The sequence below is a fragment of the Pristiophorus japonicus genome, chromosome 1 (assembly GCF_044704955.1).
Source record: "Pristiophorus japonicus isolate sPriJap1 chromosome 1, sPriJap1.hap1, whole genome shotgun sequence".
In the NCBI taxonomy this organism is placed as follows: domain Eukaryota; kingdom Metazoa; phylum Chordata; class Chondrichthyes; family Pristiophoridae; genus Pristiophorus; species Pristiophorus japonicus.
In genome coordinates this window covers 67589684-67609953 of record NC_091977.1, presented here as the reverse complement: position 1 = coordinate 67609953, position 20270 = coordinate 67589684, and the positions used below count along the sequence as shown (strand labels likewise).

At 42.3% G+C, this 20270-nt stretch overlaps 1 protein-coding gene across 5 annotated transcripts in view; it reads right to left on the bottom strand.

The window, feature by feature from the left end:
• Positions 1 to 20270, bottom strand: part of LOC139264340 (E3 ubiquitin-protein ligase RNF38) — a 302131-nt gene that overhangs the window by 80150 nt on the left and 201711 nt on the right. For all 5 annotated transcript variants that reach the window (XM_070880630.1, XM_070880638.1, XM_070880646.1 and 2 more), the window contains one exon: positions 17231 to 17444. In XM_070880630.1, coding sequence (XP_070736731.1) covers positions 17231 to 17444 — 214 coding nt within the window. The remainder of the gene's footprint in view (positions 1 to 17230; positions 17445 to 20270) is intronic.

Sequence of the window (20270 nt, the reverse complement as noted above, 5' to 3'; positions counted from 1 at the left end):
CCTCCTTCGTGATTGTGACTGTGGCCCACCCCCTTTGTTGGGCGCACTCACCGGAGATGTGCTGCTTTTCTGCATTGAAAAGTGCTCCGAAAAAAATCGGTCCCCACTTTGGACACTACCGGGTCTTCGCGCAGCGTGGCCAGTCGGGTCGGAGCCAGCGTCTCGCGCTGAAAACAGTGCTGAGACATCTGCACATGCCTTTGGAGTGTGCGCGCATGCGCAATAGCTCCTGCCCCCAGCCTCTCCGTGTGCGTGCTGCAGTGCGGGAGCGGATCATCATCATCATCATCATACCGGCTGCTGGTGCGTCCCGCCCCTATCCCAGGCCGAGTGGCCGATTGCACAGGCCAGCCCGCTGCCTTCCCGGGTTGAAGATGAAGGCAGGGTAGGACTTACTTTTATTTGGATATTTTGAAAAAATTATGTAAATATGTTTTGCCTCTTGTGAATAGTGGTGACCATTTGTCAAGCCTATTTAACCTGGTGCTATTGTGAAAGAAGAACATAAGTGATGGAGGAATACTGAGAGAATATCTTATTTATTGAAGTAGACTTTATTTAGATAATATGGGCTCAATTTTGGCCCAGTATAATCATTGCAAACAAATAGTTGTTTAAATTAGTTGTGAAATTAGGGATTCAACTATCTTTTACTTATTTTATTTTTGTAGTTTAAGCTTCCATGAATACTTCTGTTGTATAGTAAATTAACTTTGCGAAGTTTGTCATATGATGTCCTGTATAGCTGTTTGATCCTATTCACATTCTTTAAGCAAGTCATTAAGTTCTGCTGGCCTCCGATGTACCTACCTGCGCTGATTTCTTAACTCTGCAAGACTTTTCTGTGCGGCCACAAGTGGCCACATACGCTGGCCTAAGTTAGTTTGGAGTAACTATTAGCTGGCCAAAGTGGCCTAAATGGCCAAAATGGGTGTAGGTAGCTGGTAATGCCCCCTTTTGAAAAAAAACCTTAAAAAGTCCTAACTAACTTACTTACACTATCGCAAATTGAATGTGCAAAATGTGGATTTTTAAGATACTCCAGAAAAATCAAGTTGCTCCAAATAAAAATGGAGCAACTCCTGGTCAATTTTGAGCCCCTAGTTAGTGTCCTGTACCATAAAGACTGATACAAAATATTTGTTCAGAGTTTCTGCCATCTCCTTGTTTCCCATTACTAATTCCCCGGTCTCGTCCTCTAAGGGACCAACATTTACTTTAGCCACTCTTTTCTTTTTTACATACCTACAGAAACTCTTGCTATCTGTTTTTATATTTCATGCTAAATTTACTTTCATAGTCTATCTTCCCTTTCTTAATCATTTTCTCACCTTCCATCTGAATTTGAAATTCAATCATGCTATGATCACTCATTCCAAGGGGATCCTTTACTACGAGATTGTTTATTAATCCTGTCTCATTACACAGGACCAGATCTAAGATAGCCTGTGCCCTGGTTGGTTCCATTGCATACTGCTCAAGGAACCCGTCCCTTATGCACTCTTCCTCAAGGCCACCCAGACCAATTTGATTTTTCCAATCAATATGGAGGTTAAAATCACCCATGATTATTGCTGTTCCCTTTTTACAAGCCCCCACTATTTCCTGGTTTATACTCTAACCAACAGAGGACTATGCCCACTAGTGACTTTTTCCCCTTACTATTTCTTATCTCCACCCAAACTGTTTCAACATCCTGATTATTTGAGCCAATATCATTTCTCACTCCTGCAGTGATTCTATCCTTTAACAACAGAGCTACCCCACCTCCTTTTCCTGTCTGTCTGCCCTTCGGATTGTCAAATACCCCTGAATATTTAGTTTCCAGTCCTGATCACCTTGCAACCACATCTTTGTAATGGCTATCAAATCATACTGATTTGCATCTATTAGTGCTGTTACGAATGCTACGTGCATTTAGAGAGAGCCTTTAATTTTTTTTTTTTAAAACCCTTTTTTCTTGCTTGTTTCTTCTCTCCTTCAAATTCTCTTTCTTTATTTTTGCTTTCTAATTTCAGCTTTACTCCCCTCCCTACTGAATCTATTTTCAGATTTCCTTCCCCCTGCCAAGCTAATTTAAACCCTCCCCAACAGCACTAGCAGAAGCAGCCGGAGATAAAGCTAGGCCTAACTTTTAAGACACTTGGTCTTCAGTTTATTTCTGTAAGTTAGTTAATAGTCGAATAAATAGAGGCATGGCAGGACATCTCCGTCCCATGGAATGCACATCCTGTGCCATGTGGGAACTCCAGGACACTTCCAGTTTGCTAGACAACAACGTGTGCAGGTAGTGTCGTCAGCTGGAGGAGCTCGACCTCTGGGTTTTGGAGCTTGAGCAGCAACTGGCATCACTGCGGTGCATCCGTGAGGCTGAGAGCTACGTGGATAGCAAGTTTCAGGAGGTGGTCACCCCACAGTGCAAGAGTGTGCAGGCAGAGAGGCAATGGGTGACCGTCAGACTAGGAGAGCCAGGCAGGTAGTGCAGATGCTGAGTGCATCTCACTCGCTAACTAGTAGTGAATACTGGTGAGGATGATGGTTCCTCTTGGGGGGGGGGGGGGGGGGGTGGGTACAGCCAGAACCAAATCCACAGCACCACGAGTGGCTCAGCTGTATGGGAGTGAGGGATGGGGACAAGGAAGATCGGGAAAGCAATACTGTTAGGGGATTTGATAGTTGGGGGAACAGATAGGCATTTTTGCGACCGCAGATGTGATTCCAGGATGGTAGGTTACCTCGCTGGTGCCAGGGTCAAGGATGTCACTGAGCAGCTGCAGAATATTCTGAGAGGGGAGGGTGAACAGCCAGAGGTCGTGGTCCATATCAATATCAACGACATAGGTAGAAAGAGGGACGAGGTCCTGCAGGCAGATTTTAGGGAGCAAGGAAGGAGAGTAAAAAGCAGGACCTCAAAAGATAGCATTCTCCAGATTATTCCCGGTGTCACGAGCTAGTGAATATAGAAATAGAAATATAGAGATGATGTCCTGGAGGGATCAAAGACACAATCTATTCAGTTAAAGTTAAGAAATAATAGAGGTATCATTACATTACTAGGTGTATTCTATAGACCGCCAAGTAGTGCAAAGGATTATAGTGGAGCAAATTTGCAGGGAAATTACAGAGGTGCAAGATCTATAGAGTAGTGTAATGGGGGACTTCAACTATCCTAATACAGATTGGGATAATAATATTGTAAAGGACAGAATTTCCAAAATATGTTCAGGAGAACTTTCTTGATCAGTACGATCCAACGAGGAAGGAGGCATTGCTGGATCTGGTTCTGGGGAATGAAGTGGGGCAAGTATCAGTAGGGGAACATTTAGGGAATAGTGATCATAGTATAAGATTTAGAATAGCTATGGAAAAGGACAAGGAGCAATCTAGAGTAAAAATACTTAATTGGAGGAAGGCCAATTTCAGTAGGTTGAGAACGGTTCTGGTCTGGGTAAATTGGGATCAAAGATGGGCAGGCAAAACTGTAATCGAACAATGGGCTGCCTTTAAAGAGGAGATGGTTCGAGTACATTCCCATTAGGGTGAAAGATGGGCAAACAAAGTCAGAGCTCCCTGGATGATGAAAGAGATAGACAGCAAGATGAAGCAGAAAAAGAGCACATATGACAGATATTAGGTTTAGAATACAAGTGAGAATCAGGCTGATGTAGAAAGTTCAGAGGGGAAGTGAAAAAGAAAATAAGAGGGGCAAAGAGAGAGTATGAGAATGGATTGGCAGCTAACATAAAAAAGAGAATTCAAAAGTCTTCTACAGACATATAAATAGTAAATGGGTAGTAAGAGGAGAGGTGAAGCCCTAAAGGGGTGCATGAACAGAGAGAACTGGGGGTATGTGTGCACAAATTGTTAAAAGTGGTAGGGCACATTGAGAAAGTGGTTAAAAAGCATACGGATTCTGGGCTTCATCAATAGAGGCAGAGAGTAGAGGCAAGGATGTTATGATGAACCTTTAGAAAACATTGGTTCAGCCTCAACTGGAGTATTGTGCCCCTTCTGGGCACTGCACTTTAGGAAGGGTATGAAGGCCTTAAAGAGTGTGCAGAAAAGATTTACGAGAATGGTTCCAGGAATGAAGGAACTTCAGTTACGTAGATAGACTAGGGAAGCTGGGGTTGGAGCAGAGAAGGTGACAGAAGATCTGATAGGCAGAGAGGGAGCAGCATCGCGAGAGGAGGTCGGCAGGAAAAAGAGTAGGAGAGCTATAGTGGTAGGGGATTCTATTGTAAGGGGAATAGATAGGCGTTTCTGCGGCCACAATCGAGACTCAAGGATGATATGTTGCCTCCCTGGTGCAAGGGTTAAGGATGTCTCAGAGCGGCTGCACGACATTTTGGAGGGGGCGGGTGAAAAGCCAGTTGTCGTGGTGCGTATAGGTACCAACGATATAAGTAAAAAACTGGATGAGGTCCGACAAGCTGAATTTAGGGAGCTAGGAGTTAAATTAAAAAGCAGGACCTCAAAGGTAGTAATCTCAGGATTGCTACCAGTGCCACGTGCTAGTCAGAGTAGAAATAGTAGGATAGCTAAGATGAATACGTGGCTTGATGGTGCAGGAGGGAGGGATTCAAATTCGTGGGACATTGGAACCGGTTCTGGGGGAGGTGGGACCAGTACAAACCGGACAGTCTGCACCTGGGCAGGACCGGAACCGATGTCCTAGGGGGAGTGCTTGCTAGTGCTGTTGGGGAGGAGTTAAACTAATATGGCAGGGGGATGGGAACCTATGTGGGGAGACAGAGGGAAGTAAAATGGGGGCAGAAGCAAAAGATAGAAAGAAGCAAAGTAGAAGTGGCAGGTAGAGAAACCCAAGGCAAACATCAAAAAGGGCCACATTACAGCAAAATTCTAAAGGGACAAAGTGTGTTAAAAAGACAAGCCTGAAGGCTCTGTGCCTCAATGCGAGGAGTGTTCGTAATAAGGTGGACGAATTAACCGCGCAGGCAGCTATTAACGAATATGATATAATTGGGATTACGGAGACATGGCTCCAGGGTGACCACGGTTGGGAACTCAACATCCAAGGGTATTCAACATTCAGGAAGGATAGACAGAAAGGAAGAGGAGGTGGGGTAGCGTTGCTGGTTAAAGAGGAAATTAACGCAATAGTAAGGAAGGACATTAGCTTGGATGATGTGGAATCTGTATGGGTAGAGCTGCGGAATACCAAAGGGCAGAAAACGCTAGTGGGAGTTGTGTACAGACCACCAAACAGTAGTAGTGAGGTTGGGGACAGCATCAAACAAGAAATTGGGGATGCGTGAAATAAAGGTACAGCAGTTATCATGGGTGACTTTAATCTACATATAGATTGGGCTAACCAAGCTGGCAGCAATACGGTGGAGGAGGATTTCCTGGAGTGTATTAGGGTTGGTTTTCTAGACCAATATGTCGAGGAACCAACTAGAGGGCTGGCCATCCTAGCCTGGGTGATGTGTAATGAGAAAGGACTAATTAGCAATATTGTTGTGTGAGGCCCCTTGGGGAAGTGTGACCATAATAATTCTTTATTAAAATGGAGAGTGACAGTTAATTCAGAGACTAGGGTCCTGAACTTAAGGAAAGGTAACTTCAATGGTATGAGACGTGAATTGGCTAGAATAGTCTGGCGAATTATACTTAATGGGTTGACGGCGGATAGGCAATGGCAGACATTTAAAGATCACATGGATGAACTTCAACAATTGTACATCACTGTCTGGAGTAAAAATAAAACAGGGAAGGTGGCTCAACCATGGCTAACAAGGGAAATTAGGGATAATGTTAAATCCAAGGAAGAGGCATATAAATTGGCCAGAAAAAGCAGCAAACCTGAGGACTGGGAGAAATTTAGAATTCAGCAAAGGAGGACAAAGGGTTTAATTAGGAGGGGGCAAATAGAGTATAAGAGGAAGCTTGCTGGGAACATAAAAACTGATTGCAAAAGCTTCTATTGATATGTGAAGAGAAAAAGATTAGTGGAGACAAACGTAGGTCCCTTGCAGTCAGAATCAAATGAATTTATAATGGGGAACAAAGAAATGGCAGACCTTTTGAACAAATACTTTGGTTCTGTCTTCACGAAGGAAGACACAAATAACCTTCCAGAAATACCAGGGGACCGAGGGTCTAGCGAGGAGGAGGAACTGAAGGAAATCCTTATTAGTCAGGAAATTGTGTTAGGGAAATTGATGGGATTGAAGGTCGATAAATCCCCAGGGCCTGATAGTCTGCAGGAAGTGGCCCTAGAAATAGTGGATGCATTGGTAGTCATTTTCCAACATTCTATAGACTCTGGATCAGTTCCTATGGATTGGAGGGTAGCTAATGTAACCCCACTTTTTAAAAAAGGAGGGAGAGCGAAAACCAGGAATTATAGACTAGTTAGCCCGACATCGGTAGTGGGGAAAATGTTGGAATCAATTATTAAAGATGAAATAGCAGCGCATTTGGAAAGCAGTGACAGGATTGGTCCAAGTCAGCATCGATTTTTTAAGGATGTAACTAGCAGAGTGGACAAGGGAGAACCAGTGGATGTGATGTATTTGGACTTTCAAAAGGCTTTTGACAAGGTCCCACACAAGAAATTGGTGTGCAAAATTAAAGCACATGATATTGGGGGTAATGTATTGACATGGATACAGAACTGGTTGGTAGACTTGAAGCGAAGAGTAGGAATAAATGGGTCCTTTTCAGAATGGCAGGCAGTGACTAGTGGGGTGCCGCAGGGCTCAATGCTGGGACCCCAGCTATTTACAATATACATCAATGATTTAGATGAAGGAATTGAGTGTAATATCTCCAAGTTTGCAGAGGACACTAAACTGGGTGGCGGTGTGAGCTATGAGGAGGATGCTAAGAGGCTGCAGGGTAACTTGGACAGGTTAGGTGAGTGGGCAAATGCATGGCAGATGCAGTATAATGTGGATAAATGTGAGGTTATCCACTTTTGTAGCAAAAACATGAAGATAGAATATTATCCGAATGGCGGCAGATTAGGAAAAGGGGAGGCACAATGAGACCTGGGTGTCATGGTACATCAGTCATTGAAAGTTGGCATGCAGGTACAGCAGGTGGTGAAGAGGGCAAATGGCATGTTGGCCTTCATAGCTAGGGGATTTGAGTGTAGGTGCAGCGAGGTCTTACTGCAGTTGTACAGGGCCTTGGTGAGGCCTCATCTGGAATATTGTGTTCAGTTTTGGTCTCCTAATCTGAGGAAGAACATTCTTGCTATTGAGGGAGTGCAGCGAAGGTTCACCAGACTGATTTCCGGGATGGCAGGACTGACATATGAGAGACTGGATCGACTGGGCCTGTATTCACTGAGTTTATAAAGGATGAGCGGGGATCTCATAGAAACATATAAAATTCTGATGGGACTGGACAGGTTAGATGCAGGAAGAATGTTCCCGATGTTGGGGAAGTCCAGAACCAGAGGACATAGTCTAAGGATAAGGGGTAAGCCATTTAGGACCGAGAGGAGGAGAAACGTCTTCACTCAGAGAATTGTTAACCTGTGGAATTCTCTACTGCAGAGAGTTGTTGATGCCAGTTCGTTAGATATATTCAAGAGGGAGTTAGATATGGCCCTTACTGCTAAAGGGATCAAGGGGTATGGAGAGAAAGCAGGAAAGGAGTACTGAGGTGAATAATCAGCCATGATCTTATTGAATGGTGGTGCAGGCTCGAAGGGCCGAATGGCCTACTCCTGCACCTATTTTTTATGCTTCTATGTTCAAAACCATGACGGGTTTAGACAGAGCACATAGAGAGAAATTGTTCCCGTTGGCAGAAGGGTACGCAAACTGGAGGACACTTATTTAAGGTTATTGGCAAAAGAATCAAAGGCAACATGAGGAAAAACTTTTTTATGCAGCAAGTGGTTAGGATCTGGAATGCACTGCCTGAAAGGATGGTGGTGGCAGACTCAATTGTGGCTTTCAAAAGGGAGTTGGATAAGTACTAAATGGAAAAAAATTGCCGGGATATGGGGAAAGAGCAGGGGATTGTAACTAGCTGAAGTGCTCTTGCAGAGAGCTGGCATGAGCTTGACTGGCCTCCTTCTGAGCTGCAGCCATTCTATGATTCTAGGAACAACAGGATTAGATCATTTAGCCCCTTGAGCATGTTCCATCATTCAATGAGATCATGGCTGATCTGCGACCTAACTACATATATTCCTGAATACCTTTGGTTTACTGAAATTTATCAATGTCAGATTAAAAATTAAAAATTGATCTAGCATCAATTGCTATTTGCGGAAGAGTTCCAAACTTCTACCACCCTTTGAGAGTAGAAGTGTTGCCTAATTTCACTCCTGAAAGGTCTGGCTCTAATTTTTATACTATTCCCTGCAAAAATAGTTTCTCTCTATCTACCCTAACTACTCCCCTTAATATCTTGAAAACTTCGATCAAATCACCCCTTAACCTTCTACATTCTAGGGAATACAACCCTAAATTGGGTAACCTTGCCTCATAATTTAACCCTTGGAGTCCAGGTATCATTCTGGTAAATCTACGCTGCACACCCTCAAAGGCCAATATATCCTTCCTAAGGTGTGGTGCCCAGAACTGCTCACAGTACTCCAGGCGTGGTCTAACCAGGGCTTTGTACAGCTGCAGCATAACTTCTACCCCCTTGCATTCATGTCCTCTCGATATGGAGGCTAGCATTCCATTAGCCATTTTGATTATTTTCTGTACCTGTTCATGACATTTTAATGACTTATGTACCAGGAGCCCCCCGATCTCTTTGGACCATTTAGAACGTACCCAGCTCTATCCTTTTTAGGTCCAAAGTGGATGACCTCACATTTTCCAACACTGAAATCCATTTTCCATAGTTTTGCCCATTCACTTAATCTATCAATATCTTTGTAATTTTATGCTTTCATCTACACTGCCTACTGTGCTGCCTATCTTTGTGTCATAGGCAAATTTGGATATGCCATCATCTAAGTTGTTAATAAATACTGTGAATACTTGAGGTCCCAGCATGGATCCCTGCGGGACACCACTAGTTACATCCTGCCAATTAGAGTAACTCCTCATTATTCCTACTCTCTGTCCCCTGCTGCTCAGCCACTTTCCGAACCAGGTCAATAATTTGCCTTCAATTCCACAGACATCAACTTTTATCAAATACCTTATGGAAGTCCATATAAATAACATCAATAGACATTCCCCTGTCCACTACTTTAGTAACCTCTTCAAAAAATTCAATCAGGTTTGTCAAGCATGATCTACCTTTCACAAATCCCTTCTGGCGCTCGCTGATCAGCTGAAAATTCTTCAAGGTGTTCAGTCACCCTATCCTTAATTATAGACTAGTAATTTTCCGACAAAAGAGGTTAGGCTAAGTGGTCTATAATTACCTGGTTTCCCTCCCTCGCCATTTTAAAGGAGCAGAGTGACATGCTCGATTTTCCAATCTAAAGGAACGGTTCCTTAATAGAGAGAACTTTGGAAGATTATAATTAAGGCATCTGTAATGTGCTCACCCACTTCCTTTAAAACCCTGGGATGGAACCTACGTGGTACTGGGAAAATGTCATTATTTTATTTTCAACTGCGATTTTACTTACGGTAAATTTATCGAGTCCCTGTCCCTGTTTCAATATGCTATCCTCCTCCTCTACTGTAAATGCTGACGGAAAGTAATTATTCAACATATCCGCCATTTCTTTATCATTCACAATATTACCAGTATCAGATTACAAGGGTACAACATTGCTCCTGACCACCCTCTGGTTCATAATATAATTGTAAAAATTCTGTGTATTGATTTTGATATCCCTTGCAAGTTTCTTTTCATTCTCCTTTTTTGTAGCTCTTACTATCTGTTTTGTAACCATTTGTCATTCTTTGTATCTTTCTCATTCACCAGGATCTGGGCTAATTTTTGCATTTTTGTATGCTTTTTCTTTTAGTTTTATGCTGTCTCTTACCTCTTGGATGTCCACGACTGTTTTTTTTGGCAAGTAGAGCCTTTGCCCCTCGGGTATAAACTGGTTCTGTATCACATTAAATTATTTTTTGAACACATCCCACTGATCATGTGTTGTTTTACCCATTAACAGATTTGCCCAATTTACTGTGTACAGTCTCTGCCTCATCCCGTTGAAGTTGGAGTTACCTAAATCTAGAATCTTAGTAGCTGTTTTGCGTTTCTCCCTTTCAAACACTACGTTGAACTCGCTCATGTTATGATCACTCTTGGGTAAAAGTTCAGTAACCATTTGGCTGTTTACTAAATCTGGCTCATTACCAAATCTAATATGGCCTGACCCATTGTTGGTTCTAGGACATATTGTTGTAGAAAACTATCTCGGGACACACAAGAAATTTCCTACCTTTCTGACAGTAGTAGTTGGCTACTTCAGCTTCTCCTCCAATTCTAGTACCCATACCACCTAAACAGGTACGATGAACATTGCTGGTGTTATGATACTGATGATTAATTGATTTTCTGATGCGAGTGGATTGTGCTCAGATTGGTAGGTTAAAAGTATTCTATCTACTCCACTGAGGAGGAGGATGGGGGATCAGTACATTCTAAATTAGGAACAAGATACAGTTCCATCACGTGCTAATTTTACCCACCGATTTTAACTTGGGGAGGGAGGCACTCATTACAGTGCCAATGTGAGGCACAGGCAATTTTAACACACGGGCATAATTAGGCTGAATCGTGTCCCAACAAGACTGAATGACGAGGTGGCCAGCAAGCAGGAGCAAGATGTTGAGCTGCAGGAGGCCACCACCAGAGATCTAAGGGAACGGTCCCTGGCATATGGTAAGTGGTTGGAAGGAAGATCAGAAGATCAGAAAATCAGAAGATCCTGGCACACAAGAAACCTTACAAAAATGAAAATATTGAACTTATCCGAGTCTCTCTGGGTACCAATCCTACCTCTCGCTAGGTTTCCTTGGCGGATTCGGCATTGGACGTCACTGCCGTGATCAGTAAGCCTGATTTACTTCGAGGCTGCTGGATTGTTTGGAAATACCTTGTGGTGCCCAGATTCATTAAGGTCAAGCTAACTCTATGGATATTGGATTTGACTCTGGTAACAGGGTTTGCATCCAGCCCGAGGGGTGAAGTTCCACCTGACCATTGGCTATAAGGTTATGTGACATGAATTAAGGTAGGCTCAAACCAGTCCATAATGGGAATAGATCTGAGGCACAAATTTCTAATTTCACAAAGTCCACAACGTGAATGTTGGAATAGAGGTGGTCTTCTAATTTTGAACCCTAAATATTGTTGTGCAAGAGTCTAGGACCCCTCACTCTGCCTGTGCTTTTCCTGATCTGGAATTGTTTGATGTTGAATGTGGGGGCCCTAACGGAAGCTTCATTTTCCCAGTGCCAACATTCCTCGTCTTGACGCGAAGAAAATTCACTAAAAGAATTGAACAAAAGGAAAGAAAATGGAGATTCCAGTACTCTGTTGCACCCCTATTGAGCATCAAGTTTACTAAATTATACCTCGCACATGGATATAGTGTACCTAAGACAGCATTATTATACTGAGTAAACTGACCGTATGAGTCCCCTAAACTGAACTTCTGATTATAGCAACACGAGCTTGTGCTGAGCAGAGACCAAGCACTTCCCCTAGGAGAGGCAGGGAGGAAAGAGGAATCAGAGGGGAGGAAAGGGGAATCAGAGTGAAGAAGCATCATTGGGCTAATCTTGAATACCTCTGCCAGCTGATTCAAAGCAGCAATGGATGAAATGTGGGTGGTCGTCTCCATCCTCTTGGCCACATTTGGTACATGGCTTGGGGAGGAGATAAAGGGGCTTTTATCCTCAAAGTGTGTTGTGTTTTTTTTTTAAATAAATGCTGAATTTCTTCTCCAATAAATTCCTAAAATTAGTAAACATGTACATTCTCCTATCATTTGCACATTTTTTCAGTTATTTAATTGAATTGATATTAATTAGCATGTACTATTATATCCTAACCATCTGCTTCAAGTAACACTCCTTTTAGTGCAAAAGGTGCTTTGAGTAAATAGTGGATACATGAAGAGTAACTTTACATTACTATTTTTATTCTGTTGTGAGGAAGACTACATAATTTATGAGTCATGAATTCACAGATTAGTAATGAAAGTCTTTCCAATGCGTACAATTAAAATCGAATCAAGAAATTTTACAGCACAAGAGGCTTATCGGCACATTTCGCTTCTGCTAGGTCTCTGTCCCACTCCTGATATATACCATTTAATTTCAAATAGTTATCTACTTCTCTTTTTAAAATTATTATGGATTCTGCTTTAACAACTTTTTCTGGCTGGGCATTCCTTATCCTAACAAGCCTCTACGTAAAAAGAAACTCTCCTAATCTCTTCCTTCGTTATTTTTTGGGTGATGTTCAACTTATGCCCTCCAATTACTAACTTACTGACCAGTAGAAATAGCTTCCTAAAGGCGCCCAAAACTGAACACAACACATAGGTTTACCATTACCAGGACTTTTTTTTTTTACTCTATGCCTTTATGCATAAATGAATCCATTGAGTGTATGTGTGTGCGCTCGCCATGAAATAGCCAGTGAATAGCTGAGCCATATGGACATGGAATAGAGGTGAGCAAAATACAGCCTGCCAATGGATTCTATCCAGCCCGCAGAGTGGGTCTCAAACTGTATGTTTTCCGTACATGCGCAAATCACCATTTAAATTTTTTTTTTGAGATTTTGGTGTTTCTGGATTCACGAGGTAAGTCAAGTAGATTTCTTTGTGTTGCTGTTCTAGCTCTTGAATCATGGATAAACATGGCAACATTTTGCACATTTGGCTGGACATTACCTATATGGGTTTGCACACCGTCACTGACTTGAGCAGACAGAGTTAGACTGTGGTATTAATTACCTGAGTGGTTAATTCATGTACTGAGTTGTTATGTAAAACTCAATCGAGTGGGTTGAGAGGATGCTATTCTTAATTGCATCTATAATGAAACACAATAAAAGATGGGCTATCATCAGAATACACTGACTTGAAAGTCGAGTCAGTGAGTCCTTTCTACCCATGCTGGGTTTGATATAATTTGTGGTTTTCTTAGTAAATCATTTGGTTGCATCATACATCCATTACACAAGAACATAAGAAATAGGAGCAGGAGTAGGCCATATGGCCCCTCGAGTCTGCTCCGCTATTTAATACGATCATGGCTGATCCGATCATGAACTCAGGTCTACTTCCCTGCCTGCTCCCCATAACCCTTATTGGTTAAGAAACTGTCCATCTCTGTCTTAAATTTATTCAATGTCCCAGCTTCCACAGCTCTCTGAGGCAGCGAATTCCACAGATTTACAACCCTGAGAGAAGAAATTCCTCCTCAACTCAGTTTTAAATGGGTGGCCCCTTATTCTAAGATTATGCCCCCTAGTTCTAGTCTCCCCTATCAGTGGAAACAGCCTCTCTGCATCCACCTTGTCAAGCCCCCTCATAATCTTATACGTTTCGATAAGATCACCTCTCATTCTTCTGAATTCCAATGAGTAGAGACCCAACCTATTCAACCTTTCCTCATAAGTCAACCCCCTCATCCCCGGAATCAAACTAGTGAAGCTGTTCTGAATTGCCTCCAAAGCAAGTAAATACGGAAACCAAAACTGCATGCAGTGTTCCAGGTGTGGCCTCACCAATACCCTGTATAACTGTAGCAAGACTTCCTGCTTTTATACTCCATCCCCTTAGCAATAAAGGCCAAGATTCCATTGGCCTTCCTGATCACTTGCTGTACCGGCATACTAACCTTTTGTGTTTCATGCACAAGTACCCAAGGTCCCGTTGTACTGCAGCACTTTCTCCATTTAAATAATAACTTGCTCCTTGATTTTTTTCTGCCAAAGTGCATGACCTCACACTTTCCAACATTATACTCTATCTGCCAAATTTTTGCTCACTCACTTAGCCTGTCTATATCCTTTTGCAGATCACACGTTGCTTTTCCTCCCATCTTTGTATCGTCAGCAAACTTGGCTACGTTGCACTCAGTCCCTTCTTCCAAGTCATTGATATAGATTGCAAATAGTTCGGGTGCCAGCACTGATCCCTGCAGTACACCACTAGTTACTGATTGCCAACCAGAGAATGAACCATTTATCCTGACACTCTTTTCTGTTAGTTAGCCAATCTTCTATCCATGCTAATATATTACCCCCAACCCCGTGAACTTTTATCTTGTGCAGTAACCTTTTATGTGGCACCTTGTCAAATGCCTTCTGGAAGTCCAAATACACTACATCCACTGGTTCCCCTTTATCCACCCTGTATGTTACACCCTCAAAGAATTCCAGCAAATTTGTCAAACATGACTTCCCCTTCATAAATCCATGTTGACTCTGCCTGTCCGAATTATGCTTTACCAAATGTCCTGCTACTGCTTCTTTAATAATGGACTCCACAACATTTTCCCAACCACAGATGTTAGGCTAACTGGTCCATAGTTTCCTGCTTTTTGTCTGCCTCCTTTTTTAAATAGGGGCGTTACATTTGCAGTTTTCCAATCTGCTGGGACCTCCCCAGAATCCAGGGAATTTTGGTAAATTACAACCAATGCATCCATTATCCCTGCCGCTACTTCTCTTAAGACACTAGGATGCAAGCCATCAGGTCCACGGGATTTATCTGCCTTTAACCCCATTATCTTACTGAGTACCACCTCCTTAGTGATTGTGATAAGTTCCTCCGCACCTATAGCCCCTTGACTATCCACTGTTGGGATAGTTAATGTCCTCTACCGTAAAGACTGATACAAAATATTTGTTCATAGTGTCTGCCATCTCCATGTTTCCCATTACTAATTTCTCGGTCTTGTCCTCGAAGGGACCAACATTTACTTTAGCCACTCTTTTCCTTTTTATGTACATATAGAAATACTTGCTATCTGTTTTTATATTTCGTGCTATTTACTTTCATAGTCTATCTTCCCTTTCTTAATAATTTTTTGAGTCATTTTTTGCTCATTTTTAAAAGCTTCCCAAACTTCTGTCCTCCCACTAGTTTTGGCCACTTTGTATGCCCTTGTTTTTAATTGGATACCGTCCTTTATTTCTTTAGTTAGCCACAGATGGCTATTACGGATTAATCGTTGCAAAGTCTATTTATTCTGATTCAAATATAGTTTCATTTTGGCACTAGTTAAGATCTTTTCTTTCTCCCCTTTCCAAGTTCCCTCATTGCTGAGATCCTTAGATCATAGCAGCAGTTCGAAGGGTTGATTCCACGACCAAGCAGGGAGAGCCAAATTGCAGTCATCCCCAAGGCAAACCAATGGCATGATCAGGAACGTTCTGCATTTATTTTTTGGGCTCCGAGTCAATCAAAATCCTTGTCTGCACGTTGCCATAGTCTAATAAATAAATTGTTTAGGAATCTGCAATTCCTACCCGATTATTTTCACTCAAGTTATACTATTGCTTCACCAAATACTTGTGCCGACTGTCTGATGTCTGTGATAATCCCACGTGCCACCTTTTTGCCCTCTGGGTGTAAACAAGGTCCAAAATGTTGCGTCCTGGCTTTGGAACTTGACAATTGAAAATCTTTTATTAAATTTGATCTTGGGATGTGGGCAATATTGGTAAGAAAAGATTAATTGCCCATTCCTAGTCACTGTGAGGGCATTAAAAGTCAATACATAGTAAGTGACTGGAGTCACATGTAAATTTTGGGGTTGTTGAGTAACCAGTTTTAAAGTTTAAATTATGGCATAATATCAATGGCTAAGAAGTTTTGGGTAAACCTGTATCATGTTCATTAGCATGTTATTTAGTGTTGTTATTTTTATTAAGTGTGGAAATGTCATGAAGGGCTCTTTATACAATAAATGCCATAACAAATTTTTAATGGTAGTTGTCGTTAACATAATGCATTTTGTGTGCGCGCCCCTCAACAGCTCACCAAAACGTGTTAAGTGGCCCTCCAGCCCAAATAACTGCCCATCCCTGACCTGGAAAAGGACCAAGTTCAATCCCCAGTCTGTGCTAAGTATGCTGATCTCAGCTGGGGTGGTGGTAGCAGTTGTAAGTTGACTTCAGCGTCCCTGGGTTAATGAGATAAAAATTTGGTTGGCTTCCCACTCTTGATCTCTATGCAGCAATCATACCTGTGATACCCCCATGTCAGAATACTGCTGACACACATGGTCATACCTTATAAACGAATAATGGTTACTTCAGCAAGGTACCAGAAAATGCTCAGTGGACCTATAGCTCAAACAAGGACACAATACTTTTGAGAAGAGGGGAGAAAGTGCCAAGTAAAAAATAAATAATCGGGCCAGAAATCGCAAAACCCGGTTTTCAAGCACACAATGCGCATGCACTGAAAACCGGCTGTTCCGATCCGTCAAGCTCCAGCTTGACAGATCCTCTGTATCTTGGGAGTGAGGACATTTACAAGGGCATTTATCCATATCTTGCCCAGCAAATGTCCTGAAAACTCTTGCGCCTGATAAAAGCAGGCACATAGCAAAAACAAGATAAAATTAAATTTTAAAAACACATTTTATTGTTAAAAACCTTGCCCACTAAAGTAAATTTATTTTTTTTATAAAACGGAATCTTTTTCTCAGACATTTATTAACTTTAATTTCAATTAATTTTAATTATGGAGGTGTGTTTTTTATTTTTTATTATGGTGTTTAGTGCATTTGTTTTTTTTTCTCATTAATAGCAATGAGAATTTGTAGATACACGTGACTGCACCTTCTGCGTTCGAACCTAGAGGACGGGAGCACGCTTCGCAGCGCGGAAAGAGAAGGCCTCCCCACCGCAATCCTAGGCGCCTCCGGGACCACCAGGTACTTACATAAAACTTCTCCGGTCGGAGGCGTTCGTCCAAAAGAAGCCTCTGACCGGAATTTCAGGGCCATCATATTTTGGGTTTGAATTTAGGGGAACTAGTATACAAATGGATAATATGCTTCAACATTCACTAAGGTCACACCTGACAAGGTAGTTTTCACGTCTTAAGAAACTGATGACCAATATATGATTTCCGAATCTATGTAATGGCAGTTCTTAATGTGAACATCCCTTTCAAAAACACTTGCTCGGCAACAGATTAGTTCCAGTTATATTCTATTTGATATCTTAATGCGAATGATTAAAGACAAAGATTTATCTGTGGCACAGGTATCTCACCGAGGTTTATCGGCCAGAACCAAAAAATAAAATACACGTTCAAGTGAAGCATCCAAATCAATTCACCTACCTGCTCATGAATGTCAACCACCACAGCATTCTGCTGTGGAGGGTGTGCGGCAGGGTGAAGCATGCGTGGAGATACATTCGGAGGGTGAAATGCTCTGGGCTCTTCTACAGCTGGTTGTTGTCCATAAGGATGATGGTGGTAGTTTTCGTCTTGGCTCATAGAACTATGCCTAGTTAGCCTTTCTCGTCTCCCTCGTTGCCGCCTAACAGGAGGACTGTGCAAAAGCAGGTCAGAACACTAATCGTACAAAAATCAGCCTTTGATCAACAAATTAATTGCTTGGCTGAGATAAACTACATTACAGATTTCAACTTGCGATTCATCATATGTTGCATGATCATAAATAAATGAATGAGTGTACAAAGTTGATAATGTAATTTGATTCATATTTTCAAAATTCATAATTTAAAATTCAATGAAGAGGTAAAGTAACTGATACAGAATAGTTATACAGTACTTTGATTTGAAAAACATTCAGAAAAATTAGTCTTGCAAGGTCATATACAAGTATATAAGGCATCAGGGCTGAGATTCCTGCCTTTGTCAGTGTCAGCTTTGGCTCAGTTGGTAGCACCCTCACCTCAGTCAGAAGGTTGTGGGTTCAAGTCCCACTCCAGAGACTTAAAAAAAATTTGTTCTAAAGAACATAAGAAATAGGAACAGGAGTAGGCCATTAGGCCCATCGAGGCTGCTCCACCATTCAGTAAGATCATGGCTGATCTGATCATGGATTCACACCACTTCCCTGCCCACTCCCCATAACCCTTGACTCCCTTATCGCTCAAAAATCTGTCCATCTCCGCCTTAAATATATTCAATGACCCAGCCTCCACAGCTCTCTGGGGCAGAGAATTCCATAGATTTACAACCCTCAGAGAAGAAATTCCTCCTCATCTCAGTTTTAAATGGGCGGCCCTTTATTCTATGTCCCCTAATTTTAGTTTCCCCTTTGAGTGGAAATATTCTCCATGCATCCACCTTGTCGAGCCGCCTCATTTTCATAAGTTTCAGTAAGATCACCTCTCGTTCATCTAAGCTCTAATGTGTATAGGCCCAACCTTCTCAACCTTTCCTCATAAATCAACTCCCTCATCTCCAGAATCAACCTGGTGAACCTTCTCTGAACAGCTTTCAATGCAAATATATCCTTCCTTCAATATGGAGGCCAAAACTGTGCGCAGTACTCTAGGTGTGGCCTCACCAATACCCTATACAGTTTTAGCAGGACTTCTCTGTTTTTATACTCTATCTCCCTTGCAATAAAGGCCAAAAGTCCATGGATTTATGAAAGGGAAATCATGCTTGACAAATCTTCTAGAATGTTGTGAGGATGTAACAAGTAGAGTGGACAAGGGAGAACCAGTGAATGTGGTGTATTTGGACTTTCAAAAGGCTTTTGACAAGGTCCCACACAAGAGATTAGTGTGCAAAATTGAAGCACATGGTATTGGGGGGTAATGTATTGACGTGGATAGAGAATTGGTTGGCAGACAGGAAGCAAAAACAGGAATAAATGGGTCCTTTTCAGAATGGCAGGCAGTTGACTAGTGGGGTACCGCAAGGTTCAGTGCTGGGACCCCAATTATTTATAATATACATTAATGATTTAGACGAAGGAATTGAGTGTAATATCTCCAAGTTTTCAGATGACACTAAGCTGGGTGGCAGTGTGAACTGTGAGGAGGATGCTAAGAGGCTGCAGGGTGACTTGGACAGGTTGGGTGAGTGGGCAAATGCATGGCAGATGCAGTATAATGTAGATAAATGCGAGGTTATCCACTTTGGTGGCAAAAACATGAAGGCAGATTATCTGAATGGTGACAGATTAGGAAAAGAGAAGGTGCAACGAGACCTGGGTGTTATGGTACATCAGTCATTGAAAGTTGGCATGCAGGTACAGCAGGCGGTGAAGAAGGCAAATGGCATGTTGGCCTTCATAGGGAGAGGATTTGAGTATAGGAGCAGGGAGATCTTACTGCAGTTGTACAGGGCCTTGGTGAGGCCACACCTTGAGTATTGTGTACAGTTTTGGTCTCCTAATCTGAGGAAGGACATTCTTGCTATTGAGGGAGTGCAGCGAAGATTCACCAGACTGATTCCCGGGATGGCAGGACTGATATATGAAGAAAGACTGGATCGACTAGGCTTATAGTCACTGGAATTTAGAAGAATGAGAGGGGATCTCACAGAAACATATAAAATTCTGATGGGATTGGACAGGTTAGATGCAGGAAGAATGTTCCCGATGTTGGGGAAGTCCAGAATCAGGGGTCACATTCGAAGGATAAGGGGCAAGCCATTTAGGACCGAGTTGAAGAGAAACTTCTTCATTCAGAGAATTGTGAACCTGTGGAATTCTCTACCACAGAAAGTTGTTGAGGCCAGTTCGTTAGATATATTCAAAAAGGAGTTCGATGTGAGCCTTACGGCGAAAGGGATCAAGAGGTATGGAGAGAAAGCAGGAATGGGGTACTGAAGTTGCATGATCAACCATGGTCATATTGAATGGTGGTGCAGGCTCGAAGGGCCGAATGACCTACTCCTGCACCTATTTTCTATGTTTGCCTTCCTGATTACTTGCTGTACCTTGCATACTAACTTTGTGTGTTTCATGCACAAGGACTCACCAGGTCTCTCTGTACTGCAGCACTTTGCAATTTTTCTCCATTTAAATTATAATTTGCTTTTCTATTCTTTCTGCCAAAGTGGATAACCTCACATTTTCCCACATTATACTCCATTTGACAAATTTTTGCCACTCACTTAGCCTGTCTATATCCCTTTGCAGATTGTGCGTGTCCTCCTCACAATTTGCTTTCCCACAAACTTGGCTGCATTACACTCGGTCCCTTCATCCAAGTCATTGTTCACGGGACGTCAGCGTCGTTGGCAAGGAAGGCATTTATTGCCCATCTTTAATTGCCCTTGAGAAGGTGGTAGCGAGCTGCCTTCTTGAACTGCTGCAGTCCTTGCGGTGAAGGTGCTCCCACAGTGCTGCAGTTAAGAGTCAACCACATTGTGGTTCTGCAGTCACATCTAG